At 38.8% G+C, this 21,576-nt stretch overlaps 2 protein-coding genes across 2 annotated transcripts; one reads left to right on the forward strand and one right to left on the reverse strand.

Moving 5' to 3' along the window:
• Positions 1–104: 104 nt before the first annotated feature.
• On the forward strand, positions 105–10,385 carry igsf8 (immunoglobulin superfamily, member 8). Its single transcript, XM_057337761.1, has 6 exons — positions 105–479; positions 4,217–4,597; positions 4,680–5,132; positions 5,221–5,631; positions 5,715–6,137; positions 7,621–10,385. Exons 1-6 carry the CDS (start codon positions 410–412, stop codon positions 7,752–7,754), a joined length of 1,872 nt encoding a protein of 623 aa, XP_057193744.1. The 5' UTR covers positions 105–409; the 3' UTR covers positions 7,755–10,385.
• A 987-nt stretch (positions 10,386–11,372) lies between these two features.
• Positions 11,373–18,459, reverse strand: soat2 (sterol O-acyltransferase 2). Its single transcript, XM_057337766.1, has 13 exons — positions 18,209–18,459; positions 18,066–18,116; positions 17,521–17,628; positions 15,735–16,017; positions 15,191–15,266; positions 15,010–15,094; positions 14,890–14,935; positions 14,582–14,711; positions 14,404–14,501; positions 12,913–13,011; positions 12,705–12,840; positions 12,457–12,602; positions 11,373–12,324 (listed from the first exon to the last, which is right to left on the reverse strand). Exons 1-13 carry the CDS (start codon positions 18,382–18,384, stop codon positions 12,271–12,273), a joined length of 1,488 nt encoding a protein of 495 aa, XP_057193749.1. The 5' UTR covers positions 18,385–18,459; the 3' UTR covers positions 11,373–12,270.
• Positions 18,460–21,576: the final 3,117 nt, after the last annotated feature.

Here is a 21,576-nt window from a genome sequence, read left to right on the forward strand (position 1 = left end):
ATCGATTCAAGCGTTCAAGCCGATCATCGCGTTAAGTTTCTATTGGCTGCTTTGACAGCGCCGCGTCACGTCATTGGTGACCGTGTCACGTTAGGATTCATCACATCGAGCTTCTCTGTGTGTGGATGAATCGTGTGGACGCCGTGATTTCAAGAAGACCTAATATATTGCACGAATTACAGGCATATTTGCCCAATGATACAGCTGGTTTACGAAACACGCGCTCTTGATGATAAGCACGTTAGCAGGTTGCGTTAGGTTAAAGTCAAAACTGATGCTTGTGGACAGTTCGCGCTGGTTTTGGCGGTCTGGTTTATCAGTGGTGATTGACTTCAGTACCGACAGCACATGTTGAACAGACATGTGTTTGTGTTCGAGCTGTACCGTCAGTCCGAGTAAAACCGTGTAAATGCGAGTGTTTTGTGGAGATCGGAGGAGCATGGCACCGTGGAGGATCGCGTTCATCGGTTTACTGTGGGGTGAGTCCATCTGCTCCATAGAAATCCACGCAAATCCTTCACACACTCAAAATCTGACGGTTTACCGTGGGCTTGTTTTGGGAGTTGTCAATGTTAAATGCATTACGTGTTTTGTTACTATACTTGGTGTTCTCCTATATTCGGAAGCACCGCGGTATCGCTGTGTTTCTCCCAAGAATATGCGACGGTTTGCCAAACACTACAGTATTTTTTATGATGTGGGTTCATTGACATGTATCATCATGACAGTATCGTGATATGGTACTGTACTTCAAAATATATTGAGTACTTCGTGCATATCAATATGTGACATGTCAATCATTACCACACCTCCTTACAAAAAATACTATGGTACAGTGATTGTGTCAGATACATACATATGTACCGTGGTATTTTTGTAACGTAGTATGTGTTTTGTTTTAGCTTCAATACCGTGGTGTATTTCTGTGAGACTGGACGTAATGAATGAGAGAGAGATCGCAGCCTTACGTTGCGTTGACGTGTCTTTAAATGTTTTGTACAATGTTTGCGACCTCCTCGTTTTCATAGAGCACAAGAATGACGTCACAGTTGTACAGTACACGTAAGCTGTCCAGGATTTCCGGTGGCCTGCTGCTCCAGTTGAGTTTTAATTACGAGCCTGATCTGCTTAAAGGAACAGTTCACCCAAAAAAGAAAATTCTGTCATCATTTACTCACCTTCGAGTTGTATAAATGTTTACCTCGTTAAGTCGCTTGGATAAACGCATGTGCTAAATGACTACATGTAAATATATTTCTTTGTTCTGATGAACACAGAGAAAGATATTTGGAAGAATGCTTATATAACCGACCTATATCGACCTCCATTGACTCCCATATTAGGAAAAATTACTTTATCATTTTTTTGTTGTGTTGAACACACAACCCAGATAGCACAATCCATCTGGCTTACGTCTATTTGACGTCTGCATTTACATCTGCAATACATAGTTTGCTCATCTGCAATACGTCTCGGAGACGTCTGAACGTCTGTAATACGTCTGCTAAAGATCTGGAGATCTGCTGCGTAAAAACATCTGCTAAACATCTTAGAAAGAGCAGCTTTACATCCATTCTAAATCATAAACATCTTACAGACATCTTCTAGATGTCTATATGACGTCTGACAGCAGATATCTCTGAGACGTATTGCAGATGAGCAAACGATGTATTGTAGATGTCTTGCAGATGTAAATGCAGATGTCAAATAGACGTAAACCAGATATACTCTATGTGTGCTTTCAGGGAAGAAGACATTTTGAAGAATGTAGGACAGCAAACAGTTCTGGGGCACTTTTGACGACCGTTGTCATTTTACACTACTATGGTAGTCAATGGGGGTCAAGATCTGTTTGCTGTTATAAGCGTTCTTCCAAATATCTTTCTCTGTGTTCATCAGAACAAAGACATTTATACACATGTATATTTCACACATTGATGTAGTATTATTATTATTTTACAGCTTTCTCCTTAGCTAATGTCAGGCCCATGATATATCATTGATAGCTACAATGCTAACATTCATTTAAACACTGTTAATGTTCATGTTTCGTGTCGGCTTCTCAGCAACTGATGTTTTGGTGAAAACTGTGGTTAGCGTACGACATGGGGAAACGTCTCGACAAGTCTGGTTTTTCAAGTCGTGTCAGGTTTCGCCTAACAGGAGAACGGCCGCATCATCACACCCGACCGCTTGTGTCAACAGCGTAACAAAAGCTGAGTTTATCTCGGCAGTTAATCACTAGTCAGACGTCAGACAGGTTACGGGGAAACCAAGTTGCGTCAGATACGACATGTTAATGCTCGCTTTTATTGCATCATACATTTTCGTTGTCCGAGTTCAGCTGTGACATCACAGGTTAGGATATAGGCTGGGAGAATGGGATTACTGTTTACTGTTGTTTATTGCCCCATTCATTCAAAAACGCACACATTAAGACTGGGGCACCAAACAGTTGCTGGGCTTGAATAGACAATAAAACCTCTTGCATGCATTCGTGGGAAAATGTCAACAAAACAAAAAAACACTGCTACTGCACATTATATTTCAACTTTGACTGACAGTAGTCTTTTTAAATGATTGTCTGAAGCATATGTCGTCATGTTTTAAATGTATTAAACTATTTTACTTTTTAAGTTAACTTGCTTAAAGGTCCCATGTGTATTTTTTTTGGAGGATCTATTGAGAGAAATGCAATATAACATGTGTTCAGAGGTGTATAAAGACCTTACATAAAGAAGCGTTATGTTTTTATTACCTTAGAACGAGCTGTTTCTATCTACATACACCGCGGGTCCCCTAACATGGAATTCACTAGGATTGGGGATCGATTCTGATGTTCCGATTCGTTTCCCATTCGCAAGCTCTCGATTCGAGTCAATGATTATAGATTTAAAGGCGGGGTGTCTGATTTCTCTTAGCCGTTGTTGATGTTCAAATCACCAAAACAGACACACCCCTACCCCCATCTTTTCGGCTAATGTCCGTCCTGTGCACTGTGCACCTTACTGCTGATTGGCTACAAGGTTGTTTTGGTACTCCGCCTGATTCATTTGTCTTAAGCGTAATTCGGAAATCGGTTACCCCGCCTTTAATACAAACCCAAGGGTTTTTTTTATTTTTAAGATCAGTTAACATCAGATTACAATGGTGAATTAAAAAGTGAAATAAAGAGCCACAAACCTGTATGTTGAACTTTATTTTTGAGAACACTTGGGTATATTGAAACAGAACAGTCGCATTATACCTTGATCAAAGTTAGGTTTACTAAGATACAGTATAACAAAAAAGTCACAAAATTAGCTGTAAAAAGAGGCTGCAATCATATGAATATGATGTTAAATTCGACGACACACCCGCATCCGCCATGTTAATTAAGCAATGAATGAACGATATGCTCCCTGTTGTAACATCCACCCGTTCTAAAAAGAAAGTGACATCTAGTGTGTATAGTAGTAGCAATAACATTCACGTAAATGAATGTTCAGTGCTTGCGGAAACATGAAAGAAAAAAAATCGATCAAATCGACTGCATTTGAAAAAACGATTAATTGATTTTTGCGATATAATTTTTTTTGCCCAGCCCTGGAATTCACCATGTTGTTTCTACAGTAGCTCTAAACGGACAAACTGCTCTACAGAGCGGGTTTCATAAATACGTTAACTCCTTTGGGAAAGAAGCCGAAAATGTGAGCCACCGTAGTGCTTCGAAAGGGAGGGGGGGAGTGAGACGTTGGTTACAAATCACAATCTCACCACTGGATGCCGCTAAATGTTATACACTGGCCCTTTAAACATTTCTAGATTGTTTTTCTTTTAAGTTGAAACTTTTTGGTCGTAAAGTAACAAAGTCATAGAAAACAAAGTATATACTGTAGAAGGCTTGTTATGATCTGATTTTAATATTGGCTGATTTGGAACGTATTGCAGTTTAATTTTTCTTTTGTGATATTAAGTGCCGGTTTATAAAGAAGTTATGCTGTTGTTGTTGTTGACGTTTTGGACTTGCAAAACTGGTTAAGGTTTGTGAATAAAGTTAAATTGGTAACTTCGAATGGAAACACAGCTCATTATTCTCACTCGTTTTGAGAGGTCCACGATGGGCTCATTTATCGACCTCATTCTCAGAACTGATCTGTGTGTATTGATTTCTCTGCTTAACATGCACAGCTAACACGTTAACACTGACATGTTTACTTCCTGTTTGTTCTTTTAGAGTTCCATTGTTGTGTGTGTCGTGAGGTTTCTGTCCCGGCCGGTCCGCTGTACCGGGTGGCCGGGTTCTCGCTGTCCCTGCCCTGCACCGTGACGGGATACGAAGGTCCACGGACGCAGGACTTCGAGTGGTTCCTGTACCATGAGAATGCCAAGGATCAGCAGATCGGAGTGGTGTCCACGCGAGATACGGGGTTCCCGTACGCTCCATTCCAAGGCCGCGTGCGGTCGGGCGAGGTTCGTGTAGAGCGGGATTCGGACGACAAAGCCAGACTGATAATCCAGAGGCTCCGCCCAGAGGATCAGGGACGATATGAGTGTTACACGCCCAGCACTGACACCCGCTACTTGGGCACCTACAGTTCATCAGTGGACGTCAAAGGTCGGTGACAGGAAATGAAACTCCCAACGATCGCTAATAAATAAAAGTTTTGTTTTGTTTGTAATGTACTTTTTTTCTAAAGTGATTCCGGACACGCTGCTGATAACACACTCTCGCATTCTGAGCGGCCAGCCGGTGATCGAGGGGGCGGAGCTTCAGCTCACCTGCGCAGCATCCATCCAATCAGAGCAGCACACTCACGTGTCGGTCACGTTCAGTGTCCGGGGCAGTAAAGGGGCGGAGTCAGCGGGTCACAACCTCAGAGAAATCATCGCCTTTGACCGCCATCTGCGCGTGGCCCCGGGCCGAGGCGGAGCGTATGAGAAGAGATACAGAGATGGAGAGATCGCTCTAGAAAAGAGGAACGGAGATGGAGGGAGGGATCTGTACGTGCTGAAAATGAGCACGCTGGCACCGGGGGATTCTGGGGCGTATTTTTGCGAGGCTGTGCAGTGGATCAGAGACCCGACGGGCAGTTGGGAACGCATCGCGCAGAGGACCATGGAGCTGGGAAATCTCACCGTTCAACCACTCGGTTAGTCACAACGCTGAAACCGGATTTGTTTGCTGTATATGGGATTTGTTCAATAACCGTCCTGTTAAATTGCTGTTTACTGTCACAGCGGAAACGCTTGCCGTACGCTCGAGACCAGAAGGTGTCGTCTCGCTGCAGACCGGCTCTCCGCTCACCCTCACCTGTCAGGTGTCCGGTGTGGGCGTGTGGAACCGCTCTGCGCTCCTCGTCCAGTGGATGCGGCGCGGGCCGGCGGGCGGAGTTGAGGTGGAGGTGGCACGCATGGGCACTGACAGCGTCGTGAGCTGGGGTGATGATGCCAGCAGGGCGGGAGGGGGCAGTATGGAGAAAGAGGCAGACGGGAAGTTTTCTCTGCGGTTGTTTTCCGTTCACCCCGCAGATGCCGGACTCTACCGGTGCGCTGTGAGCGTGTACGCCGGACGGCTGACACCGGGGCCGTCGAGCCCAGCTACCATAACACAGAGATCAGAGTGGGTCGCTGTTAACTTGAAAACCGATGGTGCGTGTGCAAGTATTCGGTTTTACGGGTGGATCTCACACAAGCTAGACTACACGCTAACATGTGTTTTTGTGCTCCTTCAGATGTCCGTGTATCCGCCACCATCGATCTACCCCATCGCCCGCTGCTGAAACGGGGCAGTACGGTCACGCTTCTCTGCAACGTCTCTGTCCTGACCACCGGTTCTGCTCAGGTGGAAGTGCAGTGGATCCAGAAACCAGAAGACCCCGAGAGGAAAGACGTCACGCTCTCAGAGGACAGGGGAGGACGGGTCCTGGCGACTCTGACCTACGACGGCCTGACACGGATCTACAACGGCAGCGAGTTGAGCGTTGACCGCGTGTCTCCCGGTTGCTACAGGTTGAGGGTTTTCTCGGCCCGTGAGGAGGATCAGGGTCACTATATGTGTCAGGTGGAGGTGTGGTCACAGGACCCACACGGCGGGTGGTACAACACGGGGGGCAGAACGGAATCAAGGACCGTACACTTGTACCTGTACGCACGAGGTAAGCTGGAATGCACTTTTGTTTCCTTTTTAACCACGTCAGAAATGTATTGCAGTGGTTAGTGCTCGTGTTCTGAGCTGCTTATGTGGTCTCTCTCCAATTTCACTTTTAAAGTACTTTATTCGCATGGTTGTGTGCCAAAACATTATTTATGCATCAAGAAATAATACATGATGCAACAAGCAATACGTAAGTTTAAAATATTAAAATAAGCTGCTGCATCCGAAAGCCAGAGGGCACTGGTGTTGCTTTTTCAAATGCACATTATAAGCGACTCAAACTCGCACTGCTTTTAGATCGAGCAGCATTTCCTACTGATCCCAGAGCTGTGCTTCACGGACAAGCTACGCATAAAAAAAATATCGACACATTGCCAGCTCGATTACAATAGGATTTAGTGGTATCGCGATAAATTTTCTTGCAGCCCTAGCTCAAGGATTGTGTTTGATCTCTCTTTCTCTCTGTGCGTGTCTTTCCGTCTCTCTTTGTCTCCTCCATAATTTTTTGTCCCAAAAGAAATCCCAAACTATATCAAATAAAATAAATAAATGTCTGTCTTTCACATGCACACATAAAAAAATGACAATACCTGATAGCGACGTTTCATATAGACCTGTTTTTCTAAGCGCAACAAAAAAACTTTATTTTATGAAAATGTGTTTGTTTTGATATCTATCATTGATTTTGTATAATAAACACCAAAAATGGCTGTTTACAAGCATTTGGACAGTAGCTCGTGAGGGATGGGTATCGTTAAGATTTTATCGATACCGGTACTTATCAATACCGTTATCGATACTACGCTCTATAATTTAATGCAAAAAGACATGTTGTGAAAATATGTTAAACAAGAAAATGCCACATAACAAAACGTGTGTGCGTTCCTTAGCATACCACTTACAGCACTTAGCATGTGCAGAGGAGCACATCACAATATATAATATTTAATTATATGTACTATTTTTTATAATTTTACTAGCACATTTACTAACGTAAGTAAATGTACTCCGTGGCCGAATTATTAAAAACAATGTTATAACTTGTTCTTAAATAAAGGACTTTTATTTTGACGGGTTGCCGGAAAGGGGTGTTTGACGGAAGCTTCCTCGTTGTGAAACGCGGGCGCTGAAAGCTCAACCATGCCACTCTTTCACTCATAAACACACAAAACAAGCAGATTACAAATACATCGCGGAAATCATATGGCCCTAGATATCACACATACGTCGAGCAAACTTCAGCCATTCGGACATCATTCAGGGATGGAAAATGACAGGCAGCAGCCTCTGATTCGCCATTTAACACACGAATACACGGAGATAAAACAACGCAAGTATCGATAACAGTATCGTTTGTCATGAAGCTTTTCGATACTCTGGTATCGACCCAATTACGTACCGGTTCTCGGTACCCATCCCTACTCGTGAGTGAGTTTTAGTTAGTTGGTTTAGTTGACATTTGTTTTGATGTGTTTCACTTGCAGTTGCTGATCTGCTGCTCGTTCCTCTGGTGGTCGGCGTGTCGTCTGCTCTGTTTGTGGGCGTGTTGATCATCGCGACTGTCACGTGCTGCTTCATGAACAGACTGGCGAGGCAGCGATCCCAAATAAGGAAGTAGAAAACAGACATGAACTTCTGGTTTAGCTATCTTGTCACACTTGATTTAAATGTGCGCTCAGAAAGGTACATCAAATATCTCAATTGTGTGCATGACAACACTCGTATGTTCACAAACGCACGCAGACTGCTGTGATATTTTTATTATGCGTTTTTATCCACTCCACTTTTGGCAACCGGCCTGCTCGGAGAGGAACGAGGTACGGAAAGAAGTATCCTCCTGTGTTTAGGCTCAATGCGGTTTTGTAGAAGATCTACAGAAGCTCAGAACTGAAACCCCTCGCACGCTGTGGATGCACTACTATGAAATCTGAGTGACGTGTGTATATGGAAAGCCGTGTTTTTTTTCCAGTGAAGGACAGTCATTTCACCACAATGTGACTCCTTTGGTCTCGAGAGTCCTGCGACCTGCCGGTGTTCTTCCAGTCTACTTTATTCTAAACCAAGATAATGTCCAGGTCATTTTACCAAGCAACATTTCAAAAGAAATCAATCATATTTGGATTATACTCAAACGTGTAAAAACAATGTTATTCTTATTAATATGATTAATACCGTGACTGCATAAATGACATTTAAGTACAGCAAATACTACCTAATGCACTTTATGAGAATAAGTTTTTATTTAGTTTTCTGATAATTGGGGCTTAAATGTGAGTCACATTATTAAAAAGTCTTCATGGTCTTGAAACGGGCTGCTTTTGACCTGGACATTTCTTGTCAGTTTTGTTTGCCTGAATGCAACACAAATGTGAGCAAAGGGATCAGAACCACTGAGAAAACAAACGTGCTGTTGGGAATTCAGATATATGCAGTATATATCTACAGTTTACGCTGTCATAGACACAGACCTGTGAGACGACACACTTTCAATGGAGATCTGTGTCTGCTGGACGTCTACTTGACATTCCTACTGCCCGTACGGGAATGATGTGGAATCGTCCCTTTAAAATGATCTGAAAAACGCCATGTTAATCCTGTGTTGATGTGCTTTTAGTTGACAGTTTTCTGCATCTGGGTCATTCTGCAAAACGGATGTTTAATAACGACTACCACAAATAACTTTAAATAATCCTTTTTTTTTTTTTTAAACATCCTTAAATTTTTATCCCGTCATTTTTTTGAAGATAAAGAAACACTTTATCCCAACATGTATTAATCATTATTTATTTACCCTTATATGTGGCAAATCCAATTATTAACCAAAAACTACTTTGATCTTATTCAATCACTTCTTTTTTGTAAATGGAAGAAGTTGCTTGTGTCGAAGAATGACCCAAATGTTCCAGTAATCCGGACTTCTCTTTAAAGCATTGAAGTTCTTCATTGTGAAACGTCTTTGTATCTGTCTATATGGGTCAAGCCGGTCTTTTCAAAAGATGAGAATTCTTTTTTGTTGTAAATCCCTCATTTATAGTCACAGAATTGACTGTGATGTTGTCTTTACTGCGACCTTCATGCACTCTTTTATTGTACTTTGAGAAAAAAAAGGATTTTGTGTTTTCTGTTCATATTTACAGCGTTCAGCTGCTGAAATCTGATTTATCCTCTTATGCAATGAAGTCACGTGACCAAAGGCTAAACGACAGTCAGAATATTAATCCTCATGTTGACCGTCTCTGTCATCTGACGTCAGTTTGACCTGCATGAGTTTATACTGTCCTTTATGAACGTGTTTCATCATCTCATAAATCAATCGTAATTGGATTTGCTCAACACCAGGATGTCTTATAATACCTGGAGAAACCACCCATTAGCGCTCGTGTTTGTTCGTCGATTGTCTGGCACATTCGACTATACTCTTAACTATTTTACAAGATGGCTATTTTGTATGAATTGAATGACGTGAACAATACAAAAATGCATGATTGTCAAAAAAGCAGTAATGTAGTCGCTACCTTAACCTACTACCCCTGAACTCATGAATGAGATCATATGATTTTATACAAATGAACCACGTTGTAAAATAGTTGAGCTTGTGTTAGACATTCAGTATTAATATAGTGGTTTAACTATAGCAATGTTCATTTCATGCAAAACAAAACGGTCACTCGCGAAACATCTGTGACCCGCAAGTATCTGTGATTGATGTGATGTTTCCAAACTATTTCAGAAAACACAATTCCTAAAACACTGCCGATTGCTTTGGACAAAGACTTTTTTAAATAACATGCACTAATAAATCTTGTGTAGTGCAAACCACAAACTTTAAGAATGTAAATGATTCAATTTAAAGGGAGAGTTTACCGCAAAATAAAAATGTGTCATCATTTATTCCTCCTCATGTGGTTGTAGATCTGCATGTGACTCTTTCTGTAGTGGAACACAAAAGAAGATATTTTGAGAAATGATGGTTTTGGGTGAACTGTCCCTTTAAGTTGACTTTAAATTAGCAATACAAACAAAATGTTTTTCTTGTGGAAACTGCGGCATTCGAACTTTCAATGTTTGTTATTTAATGCATAATCCAGAAGTCGTGTTTTGTTTTGAAGGCTTTGTAACACTTGCACTGCGTTTTGGGAGATTTTACTGTACGCTGTCAGTGGTTTACTGTATACTGTTCATTTCGTTTGTGTAAACTGTGCTACAGGTTCCTAAATAAAATTGCCCGGATAGAAGGAGAGGTCAGGTTTTATTGGATGTGCATTGAGTCCTGTTTACAGTATTCATAAGCATAACAATTTGAGGTAAAGGCCCCAAAATGAAAATTCTGTCATCATTTACTCACCTTCTTGTCATTTCAAATCTTAATGACTTTCTCTGTTCTGCAAAACACAGAAGAAGATATTTTGAAGAATGTTGGTATACAAAAACCGTTGGTCCCCATTCGCTTCAATCGTGTGAACACAAAACTAATGCAATTCTATGGGGACCAAGGGTTTTCCGTTACCAACATTTTTCAAAATCTCTTCTTTTGTGTTTTGCAGAAGAAACTTGTACAGGTTTAGAATTACATGAGGGGGAATAAATGATGATGATATGAATGATGATAGTTTTGGGGTGAACTATCCCTTAAAAAGTGCATGAGTTTGAGAATGTTTTAATATTGGCTTGTCCCTCTTTTGCTTTAACAACAACAAACAGTCAAACTGTCATGAAGAAGTCCTGATCCGTGTTCCAAAGAGCGTCTCGTGTGCGTCAGTTAAAGTCAGAACATACGACCTGTACAGAGTTCATACGCTCAGTGTGCCACATTTGCTTACATTTGAATAGTGACCTAGAAACATTACATATGCAGAATAATTGTTCCCCTTTTGTGTCTTAACTTGGTTCAAAATGTTTTCAAACTTTATTTCCTGGTTTGAATTGCTAGTATTATTACACATTAAATCTCTTGTGTTTTCTCAAATAAAACAGCTGAACTAGATGTTGACTAGAGAAGACATTCTGCCATTTACAACTCAGGATACACTGTGAAAAAAATCTGTAAAGAAGAAATACAGAAATATACCCCCTTTTTCCCCCCTGTAAAATTACAAGATATAAGTAAATTGTTTTCCCCATTTTTCTTGTAAATTTGTTGTCTTTTTCTGTAATTTTATAATTTTTTACCGTATTTCAAAAATAAACTCTAAAGTAAAAAAAAGAAATCGCAGCTGGGACACCAGAAATAAACTGTAAAATAGCTTTTTTTCCCTGTAAAATTACACCCCCACTGTTTTCTTGTAAATTTGCGGTCTTTTTCTGTCATTTTACGGTTTTTGACCGTATTCCAAAAATACATAAAAATCCTGTTCAAACAGTGCAAAAAAAAAAAATTTACGTGGAAAAGCTGTTAAAAATAACAGAATTCTGTAAAATTACAGTTTTTTTACAGTGTAGATCTAAAACTCAAGTTATGTGAGAAGGAAATATGTAGCAAATGAAAGTGAGAAGAGGAAACCAGGAAACATTTACAATAAAAACGGGACTTTATTGAGCATGTGCGATAAATCTTATCTTAAGTATGTTGAATAAAGCTGTGGGAAAGTTTTGTGTTTGGTAAATGAGGAAGTTGTGTTTAAATGTACATGCGTGTGATTATTGTGATAACTTCTGTCTGTCGTCTGCGTGTCAAACGATACAGCAGTTTTAGGGAAGCGGTGGACGGTTAACCTTCTGTGTCTTGATACCTCAGTTCATTTAAATGTTTACAAATATTTTTGCTTTTATCATCACATTGATTGGACTATACACACACGTCGGTTAAAGTATGCATTCATGTCAACTAATAATTTACAGAAAGACAAATATGCTACATTTTATGCATTAAATATATCACATCACAAGTTGTTTTTAAAAATAAGTCTAAAAATGTCATTTTAATCTTAGTGGCTCTCACGTGGTCTTGCTTTGGGATTTTATGCGGTCACACTACGCAATACCAAAACCATTTATTGTACGAACATTAAGCAAAGACGTTTTCTTTACATTCACATCTGTCTAGTTTACATTTATTTACATTTAGCATGGTGTTTCGCTGTCTCAGTAGCTCTCTTTCTGTTTTTGGTTCAGTCGGGTCGCTCAGCGATGTGTCTTCACTGATAGCTACATGTCCACGATCGGGGTGTCACCAGCTCCCAGAAGCTTGTCTGTTTGAAGAGAATAAATATACAACAAACATGATTTGTTTTTACTCATGGTCTTTCCTACTGACCTGTTTTTAAGATGTTTTAGGGGCTTTTATTGGACAGAACAGTATCTAGTTCTAGTGTAATTCTTACCCCGGTACGCGGGCAGTGAATCTGGGCGTACCATTCCAGACAGTACAGACACACATGAACCCCCTGACCGATGAACAAACACGTCCACATAATGACGTTCCACGCCGGACTCTTACGCTTGTCATTCAGGGTAAAGTTAAACACCACTGAAAAGGATAAAAACAAAACAAATCACTGCGTGAATGAAAGCAAAGCAGCTGTCAATCAAACTCTCTTTCTGCGCTGTTCATCGGCCCTCGTTCTCTCACCTCCGATTCCAGCGAATGTACAGAACATCACTGGGTAGAAGAAACCGAAGCCCAGGGTGAAGACGTATTCGTGAACCAAAGCAGAAAGCGCAAACACAGAGAGTGTGGCCATAGATCGAAACTTCTGACCCAACAGCTGAAACATTGAGAACAGTCAGTGTCTGTCATACAGATGTCATATATCTGCGAGAAAACGTTATTCACGTACCCCGAGCAAGTCTCTATAACCGTAGTAGTAAAGCCAGTCGTGTACGACGATGTTCCAGGTGCGATAGTAATTTGTGAAAGAGGTTGAATTCCACCAATCCTGATCACACAACCAAAAAGCAAATCACTCTTAGAAATGCATCAGTTTATAGTTACCGGCTGATCTTTTTTCCATTTTAAGCCATCTGAAAGCAATAGTTACATGATTAACGTAAAACCAGGAATGTGTTTTGTGATCGTAATCTAAAAAGTCAAAAGCAATGTTGTCATGTCTTAAAATTTTTCTTCTATAAATCATGATCGAAACATCTATTTTGATGACAAAAGATCAAAGTTCAAATTGAGCAAATGACACAGAAATCTGCCAATAGTTGTTTTTTAATATTGATATTAGCCACAAAACAAATCCTATTGGTGCATCCCAATTGTTTGGTTTGATTTGTTTTGATAGAATATTGTTAAGAACAATTCATATGATTTTAGTAGTTTATGGATCATTTGTGTGGCTATAAATCAAATGATGGGAAAAGTCCTAACCATCTACAACATTGCCGATTCAAACCGATTTATCAAACTAAATGATGTTTATTTAAAAATGTGAAAACGCAGAAAGGTTTGTGTGATGGTTTGACATCAGTACGTTGAGGGTTAGGGGATATGATATACAGTTTGTACAGTATTGCAGTTTTTCTCCATCGCTAACACACAATTCATGAAACAATTCAACTATAAACACATTCTCAGAACAATACACCAACTTGTATAAACCCCACACACTAAAAACTAGTGAAAAAAAGGGAATTATTCTGTATCCAGTAAACTAGCACGTGTTCACCCTCAAATCTGTGATTGTCAAGTTTTTTATAGCATTTTTTACATGTTCTGTATTGTTGTATATTTTGTAAGAAGACCAAGAAATTGCTATAGTATCCTGTAACGAAATTGAGCCAAAGGTGCATAGGATGCCATGTTTATTTGTTTATTTATGCAATTGTATTCTGTATTGTGTTGCATACCCAGTTTATTTCGTTTTTTGAACTTTTCTTGCCTTGTCTACTTCATCCACTTTCATCTAAGATGACCTATTTTTTGTTTTTTCCCAAAGCTCAATTGTTGCATTTTGCTTTTTTAGGTTGTGTATTGTAATAGACACTGAGCTGTCAAATGACTCTATTCTTGAATCCCAATAAGAGGTTTTAGTAACTGCGTTTTTAATTGATCTCACCAGTGTCTACGGCGCCATACTGTGTGTTTGTGTGTCATGTCTGGGGGAAATGTTTGCTTTTGCTCAGCAAGTTTGAATGGTTTTATGTGGAGAGCTTCATGTTGACCCCGAAAATAGGCTGTTGAGGGAAGTTACGGATTTGTGTTTAGAGAAATGGAGCCATTGTTTCAAGAAATGTGTTGAAGCAATCGTGAACAACTGTAAACTCGTGATGTCAAGTCCCACAATGTAGCAAAACAAAAGAGTGTGTGTTAAGGGTTTGTTTACTTTGTAAAACATCCGGTCAGCAAAACGCAGCATCTCGGCGAAGGCGTTGAGCCAACAGTGTAGAAAGGCGTAAAATCCCAACATTAAAATCAGCATTCCTGACGAACAAGACGTCAGCGTCACTTCCGTCCACGTCTTTAAACTACAGTGTTACTTTGTGTTTGTTGTATGAAGATACCTGGAAAAGTGGCATGAAACAGAGCCAGTATGAGTGTTCGTGTGCTGAACGCTTGACTGCTTTTGTTCATAAACACCGGGATGCACAATCGCACCAGGATGAAGTACAGATAGAACACGCTGCCCAAAATCTGCAGACAAGATCAAACGGAATGTAGTCAAGTCCCGAATATACAGTATACTGTATGGCATTTAATAATCATTTCATAGTTGTATTGCTGTTACAATTTACAAAATAAAATCTTATTTTTAAATAGCTTGGAAGTGTATAAATAAAGAAGTAAATGGAAGTAATTATTGAAGTCCCACCTTTAGAAAGTTTTTGCCAACATAGTTCCACCTGATGTACGAGTTTCTGAAAGAGTCACAGAACAACAAACACTGAAGATGTTGACTTTTAATGTTGTAATAGAGTTGTGTGTTGATTACCGTGGATAAACTTCCCGATAGATCAGTGTGGGACAAAATAAAAAGTAGAGATAACTGTGGAAAGACGGGTATCTCAGCAGTTCACCTGAAACAGACGGTGGATTCAGGGTTCTCATATAAACCTCCTGATGCTGGTGAAACTGGTAATCTTCTAGTATTTATTTATAGGAGTATGATTTACCCTTCTGTGCTGTGTTTCTGAGAACAACTGGTACCGTCTCACGAATAAACGAGTAGCTTTTCATCACAAATCTGATCTGTAGAGCAAAAACAGGATTTATTTCTCCATCCATCGCTGTGATGGGTCCTTTTTTCAGTTCAGTTCACATTTCAATTCACAATTATATGAGGTGACTTCTGTTTTACCGCAGGTCCATGCATAAATGCTAACTTTATTTTGACGTTTATTAAAATAGATCTGATCCGCGTTGACCTCGAATCTCTGACCTCTGACCCCACAGCTGTGATTTACTTTTTTCTTTGTGGTTTTGAAGCCAACAATTGGGTGACCTCATTTATTTTATTTTCAGACTTTGGGCCCTGGACCTCAAATAAATTCAGTACAAACTGCTGGTCATTTAGAGATTGGCACTCCATTTAGTTATACATTAATTTATTTGACCTTTATCGTCATCTTACATCAAACGTTTGTTTTAGCTTCTCTGATGGCGTTTCATAACATTGAGCATTTTCATTTAACAGCAGCGTTATACATATAAATATACCTGTTCTAATATGATGATGAATCGTGACGCGGGCGGCAGCTGATACCGCAGCACTACATACACTGGAAATATTCCCAGCATGCTCAGCTGCGCCGCAAACAGGATCAGAGCCGTCCCTGCTGTCACTCGGGTCCTCTTCTGACAGCTGTGATACAGTCTTCCCCAAACTCTCACAACATGATACGGCCCGAGCAATGTGTAACCAAACATAAGACCCCAGGCCCATATGACCGTACTCAGCTGACCGAAAGCATACAAAAACAAATCAACGTCCAGCACCAGTCTGAAATATACAAATGAAAACGAATTAATCACCAATCAATCTGCTTAAGAGGTAAAAAGATGTGAATTGCAGTGAGTTTGTGTTGGTTATAGACCGTTTCATTGGACGCGCATGCGCCTGACCCCCGGTTAAAGGAGTGGTGCGTTTTCAAAATACATTTTCATGATAATTTACTCACCCCCATGTCATCCAAGATGTTTATGTATTTGTTTATTTAGTCAAAAAGAAATTAAGGTTTTTGATGAAACCATTCCAGGATTTTTCTCCATATAGTGGACTTCAATGGACTCCAAACGGTTGAAGGTCAAAATGACAGTTTCAGTGCAGCTTCAAAGGGCTTTAAACGATACCGGACGATGAATAAGGGTCTTATCTAGCCAAACGATCGGTCATTTTCTAAAAATAAAAATGTGTATGCTTCATAAATACAAATGCTCACCTTGCTCTGTTCTGCGACGCGCGTTCATGACTTCACGTAATACGTATAGTTTCGTTGAAAAGGTCACGCTTTTTTAATATTACAACATCCAGGATACGCACACGAAATGACCATTTAAACTGACACAAAGACATTTGAATATGTGTCATTGAACATTCAACAACTTTTGAACGGTCCTCCTTCTCCACATTTGTAAACACTGACTCGGTACTTCCGCCTAAGTCAAGCGTGACCTTTTCAACATAATTACGTATTACGTGAAGTCATGAACGCGCATCGAGGAACAGAGCAAGGCGAGCATTTGTGTTTATAAAGTATATACATTTTAATTTTTTTTTAGAAAATGACCGATCGTTTGGCTAGATAAGACCCTTGTTCATCGTCTGGTATCGTTTAAAGCCCTTTGAAAGGCTGAATTTTGACCTTCAACCGTTTGGAGTCCATTGAAGTCCACTATATGGAGAAAAATCCTGGAATGTTTTCATCAAAAACCTTCATTTCTTTTCCACTAAATAAACAAATACATAAACATCTTGGATGACATGGGGGTGAGTAAATTATCATGAAAATTTATTTTGACAATGAACTACTCCTTTAACTTCCAGTTTGAGTTTGCCTATGGTACCTAATAATATAACTATATGTTAATTAATTTATGTTCATATTATTTGTAATATTATTTTACTGTATAATAATTGTATTAAATAAACGATTTGCTGAATTTTGTTGTACGTTCATTTAATTAAATAAACAATTTGTTGAATGGGTTCTGTAGTTTTGGCGTATTTAAACAAACCGTGTGGTACACTGACATCTAGCGGTTGAGCTCGGTATCGCAGTCTAAATAAAAAATGTTAGACAAGTTTAGCCATCTAACGGTTCTTCTCGGTTTCTTTTGATCGTTATCAGAAATAATGTACAGGCGCTCTGTTGTTTGTGAGCGTGTACCGGAAGTTCAGTTGGGGGGGTCACAAAAGTGCGCATGCGCAGTAACGTTTGTTTATGTTGTTAAGATGAAATCGTCCATATGTACACAGTACACACAGAACGATGATGTCACACACCTGCCCTGGTCGATGTAATCCACTGCCAGAGTGCTCAGGGCAAAGAGAAAAAGTGCAGCGATGAACATGTGATAAATGGTCCTGATGTGACTGATCTCGAATAACTCACTAGAGACACAGATATAGAGATAAAGATCATCTGGAATTGGGGAGATTTGATGAGAAATGTTTGAGTTGATATTGAGATCTTGAATAATATTGACTTTTGATTGCAGACTTGACAAATCTGAGCTCAGTTTGACACATTGTTGACGTCTCTTCTGAAACTCTAATGACAGACATTTGTGGGATTTCTGAGTGTTTTTATCACGAGAAATATCTGAGACACCGATGAGACTAAAGAAAATGTTTCCAGTTGCTCTCCATTTAATCTCATTGATGTCTCAGCGAATTAGACGTTGAGATATTAAAGAGATCTCATCTGTGATTTTTCTTTAAAAAACGACTTACCGTTACGGTTCAACTTGAATTATATTTTCCAGCCTATATGTAAATAAATATGTTAACGTGACTGAAGCGTGAAGTATATCAGTATGAGGACTCACTCTAGCAGAGAGCATCTGGCCACAAACACCTTCCCTTGCTCCAGGTTGTGCCTGAAAATCATAATATATCCATTAAAACATCTTCGTCTTAACCTGACACGCTGCATAGAGAGAACAGGACGTGACATCACAGAAGCTCCCACCTGCTGTTAGAGTTTCCCTTCCCGTCGGTGTTTTGCTTTGAGTCTGTGAGCGCTTTGTCCAGAACTTCATTCAGTTGGTGTTTAACCTGACTGATCACATCGGCTTTGATCTTCTGCTTCACAAACACAATGATGTGACGCTTTAGGATCTGTATGAACTCACTTTCACATTTCATCTTTACAGCATCTCACCTCAATCTCATCTCTCCTCTGTGCCATTTCCCTCAAATAGGTGAGATTATCATCTGTAAATGAACAGACATAATACATTATCTTTAAAAAACAGTTTTCACTGATTTGTGTAGTAGTCTAATGGACATTCAGTGTTTCCCAAACTCCAACATATTTTTGTGTTCCCCCTGTCTAAAATCACACACAGAGCCTACAAGAACAAAGTCTACGATTAATACAGCGTGTATTGTACTTTACGTATAGTATTTTATAATAGCATGTATTGCAAATATTATGTATAATATATGAATGTTTATTAATGGTGTTTGTAATGGAAACCGTTGGAATTTTTATTGTTTTTTATCCAGCAGGGGACTTCAAGTCTTGAAAAACTAAATTTGTGTGACCCAGTTTGGGAATCACTGCACTGAACTGTACAGTGAAGCAGAGAAACAACATCAGACTTACAATTAATGAAGCCGTTCTTTCGAGGTGGATTCTCACCAGAAGCTTGTGCGCTCGTGCGACGTGCCATGTCTTCTGCAGCGGGTTTTAGTCAGTTTCCTGATGTGAGATCGATCCAATACAGATGAATCATTATTGATATTGTATCAAGAATAACAATCACACCGGGACCCAGAGTAACTTCAAGGCCAGAGTTCTTGATTTACCCAAAAATATACATTTTATTATCATTTATTCAAAAACAACCTTTTTCCCTGTAAAATTACATGTTTTCCCCGTTTGTCTTGTAAATTGCGGTCTTTTTCTGTAATTTTACAGTTTTTGACCGTATTTAAAAAATAAACTGTAAAATACCTCTTTTTAAAAAAAGGAAATTTTCTGGCAGCTGTGGCGCCAGAAATAAACTGTAAAACAACCTTTTACCCTGTAAAATTACATGTTTTCCCTGTTTGTCTTGTAAATTTGCGGTCTTTTTTTGTAATTTTCCGTTTTTTTACCGTATTTCAAAAATACATGAAAAATCTGTAAACACAGTAAAATTTCATTTTTTTACATTAGACGCGGAAAATCAGTGAAAATAACAGAAAATTCTGTAAAATTACAGGGTTTTTTTACAGTGACCTGTATATGACTCTTTGTTTTGTGTAGCACAAGGAAGATATTCTGAGAAATGTCTCTGTGGTTTTGTGTTCATAATGGAAGTCAATGAGGTTCAGTGTTGTTTGGTTACCAACATTCTTCAAAATATCTTCTTTTGTGTTCTCCAGAAAAAAAAACTCATACGGGTTTGAAATGACATGAGGATGAATAAACAATATGTGACCCTGGACAACAAAACCAGTCTTATGGGTCAATTTTTCGAAATTGAGATTTTTACATAATCTGAAATCTGAATAAATTAACTTTCTATAGATATATGAGTTGTTAGAATAGGACAATATCTGGCTGAGATATAACCGTTTAAAACTCTGGAATCTGAGAGCGCAAAAAAATCAAAATATTGAGAAAATTGCCTTTGAAGTTGTTAATCAGGGGCACTGTGGCAGACCATCCACTCAAAAAAATAAAGTTTTGATATATTTACTTTAGGAAATTTACAAAATATCTTCATGGAACATGATCTTTACTTAATATCCTAATGATTTTTGGCATAAAAGAAAAATCGATTATTTTGACCCACACAATGTATTTTTGTCTTTTACTAAAAATGTTCCCGTGCTACTTAAGATTGGTTTTGTGATCCAGGGTCACATATAAGAAGTTTCATTTTTGGGTCAACTATCCAGTTGAGATGACAAAGTATGACCACGTCTGCTCATTTGTGGTGTTATACAGACATCATATCTGACTCTGTGTTTTCTTCTCAAACCTGCCTCCACGTGTTGACCTGAAGTTACCTGTGCTATATGTTCCCTCAGCAGGTACACGACCCTGTCATTACAACTATTACACAACTGAATGTAAACACATCGATAATGCTGGAATGGTGGGGGGGATTTCACACAACAGAACACTGATATAGACCAGACATCCTACCCAGAGATAACCTCGCTCAAATCTTGTTGACTTAATATTGTACTATATGTACTGTTTTTATATGTGTTTGTTTTTACCGTATGCATCTCGGATACTTTCTGATGAGGTAAAGCTGTACAGTTCATTATTAGTACATAAATAACCGTATACATATAAAACTGGTGAATTAAATGCATCAGTGTCTTAATTAGACATTTATATGTCATAGTATCTATGAAAATCTCACCCCAAATGAAGATCAAAGTTCATCCCAAATGATGAAATTATATTTTGCATAAAAGTAAAAAAATATTTTTGAACACAATTAGGACTTTCTACTTTATTTCGCGTGGCAAACTAATACGTTTAAAATTGTCATTACTTTAAATTATTATTTAACATGTTAAATATTATTTTAAAAAATAATTTTATTTTTACTTTGGTTTTTCTCAGTGAAAATACTCTTCGGAGATTTTAATTTTAAAATAAAATAAGATGAATAAATATAATGATGAATAAAGTAAATAACATAACACAAATAGCATAAACATAAATAACATTCTTCTTTGGATTATAGAAATAAGAGTTTTGCTTTATGCAATAAGAATTAAAGGGAAAATTTAGCTTAATTTTCATGAAATAGCTACAAGTATTTATGAATTAAAAAAAATTAAAATATGGGTTGAAATGTAAGCCAAATATATACATATTAAATACATATTATATAATACATATTAAAAGTCCCCGACACCCTATCATTGAAAGATGACTGGTAGTAACAGGCATAATTGTTCCTAATCACAAAGTTTTAAATATTCATAAAGTTGATATGAACAGCGCCACAACTCACCTCAAGCGTAATGTCTGTAGCGTGTGTGCCGGAGGTTGAGTTTGTCCTGCTGTTTAGAGTTTAAATGTGTGTCTGTCTGTGAGTTTATATGAGCTTTGCTCTGTGTTTAACCATAAGGTCAGACACACATTTAGCACAGTACTGTTATCGATCGGTTTAGTGACTGAATACTTCCCTACTGACCCCAAATTCATCTGAACTTCACTTTATAATAATATGACAGAATGACTGTTTGTGATTATATCAAACGGTGTTGTAATTACAGTGATTTTTTACACTCCTGATCCTTAAAAAGTAAATGGGCATTAATCTTAAATATATGTGTGTGGAATTAACTGAATAACAAAATATCAAATGTGTCACAAAA

The sequence above is a fragment of the Triplophysa rosa genome, linkage group LG7 (genome assembly GCF_024868665.1).
Source record: "Triplophysa rosa linkage group LG7, Trosa_1v2, whole genome shotgun sequence".
NCBI classification, from domain to species: domain Eukaryota; kingdom Metazoa; phylum Chordata; class Actinopteri; order Cypriniformes; family Nemacheilidae; genus Triplophysa; species Triplophysa rosa.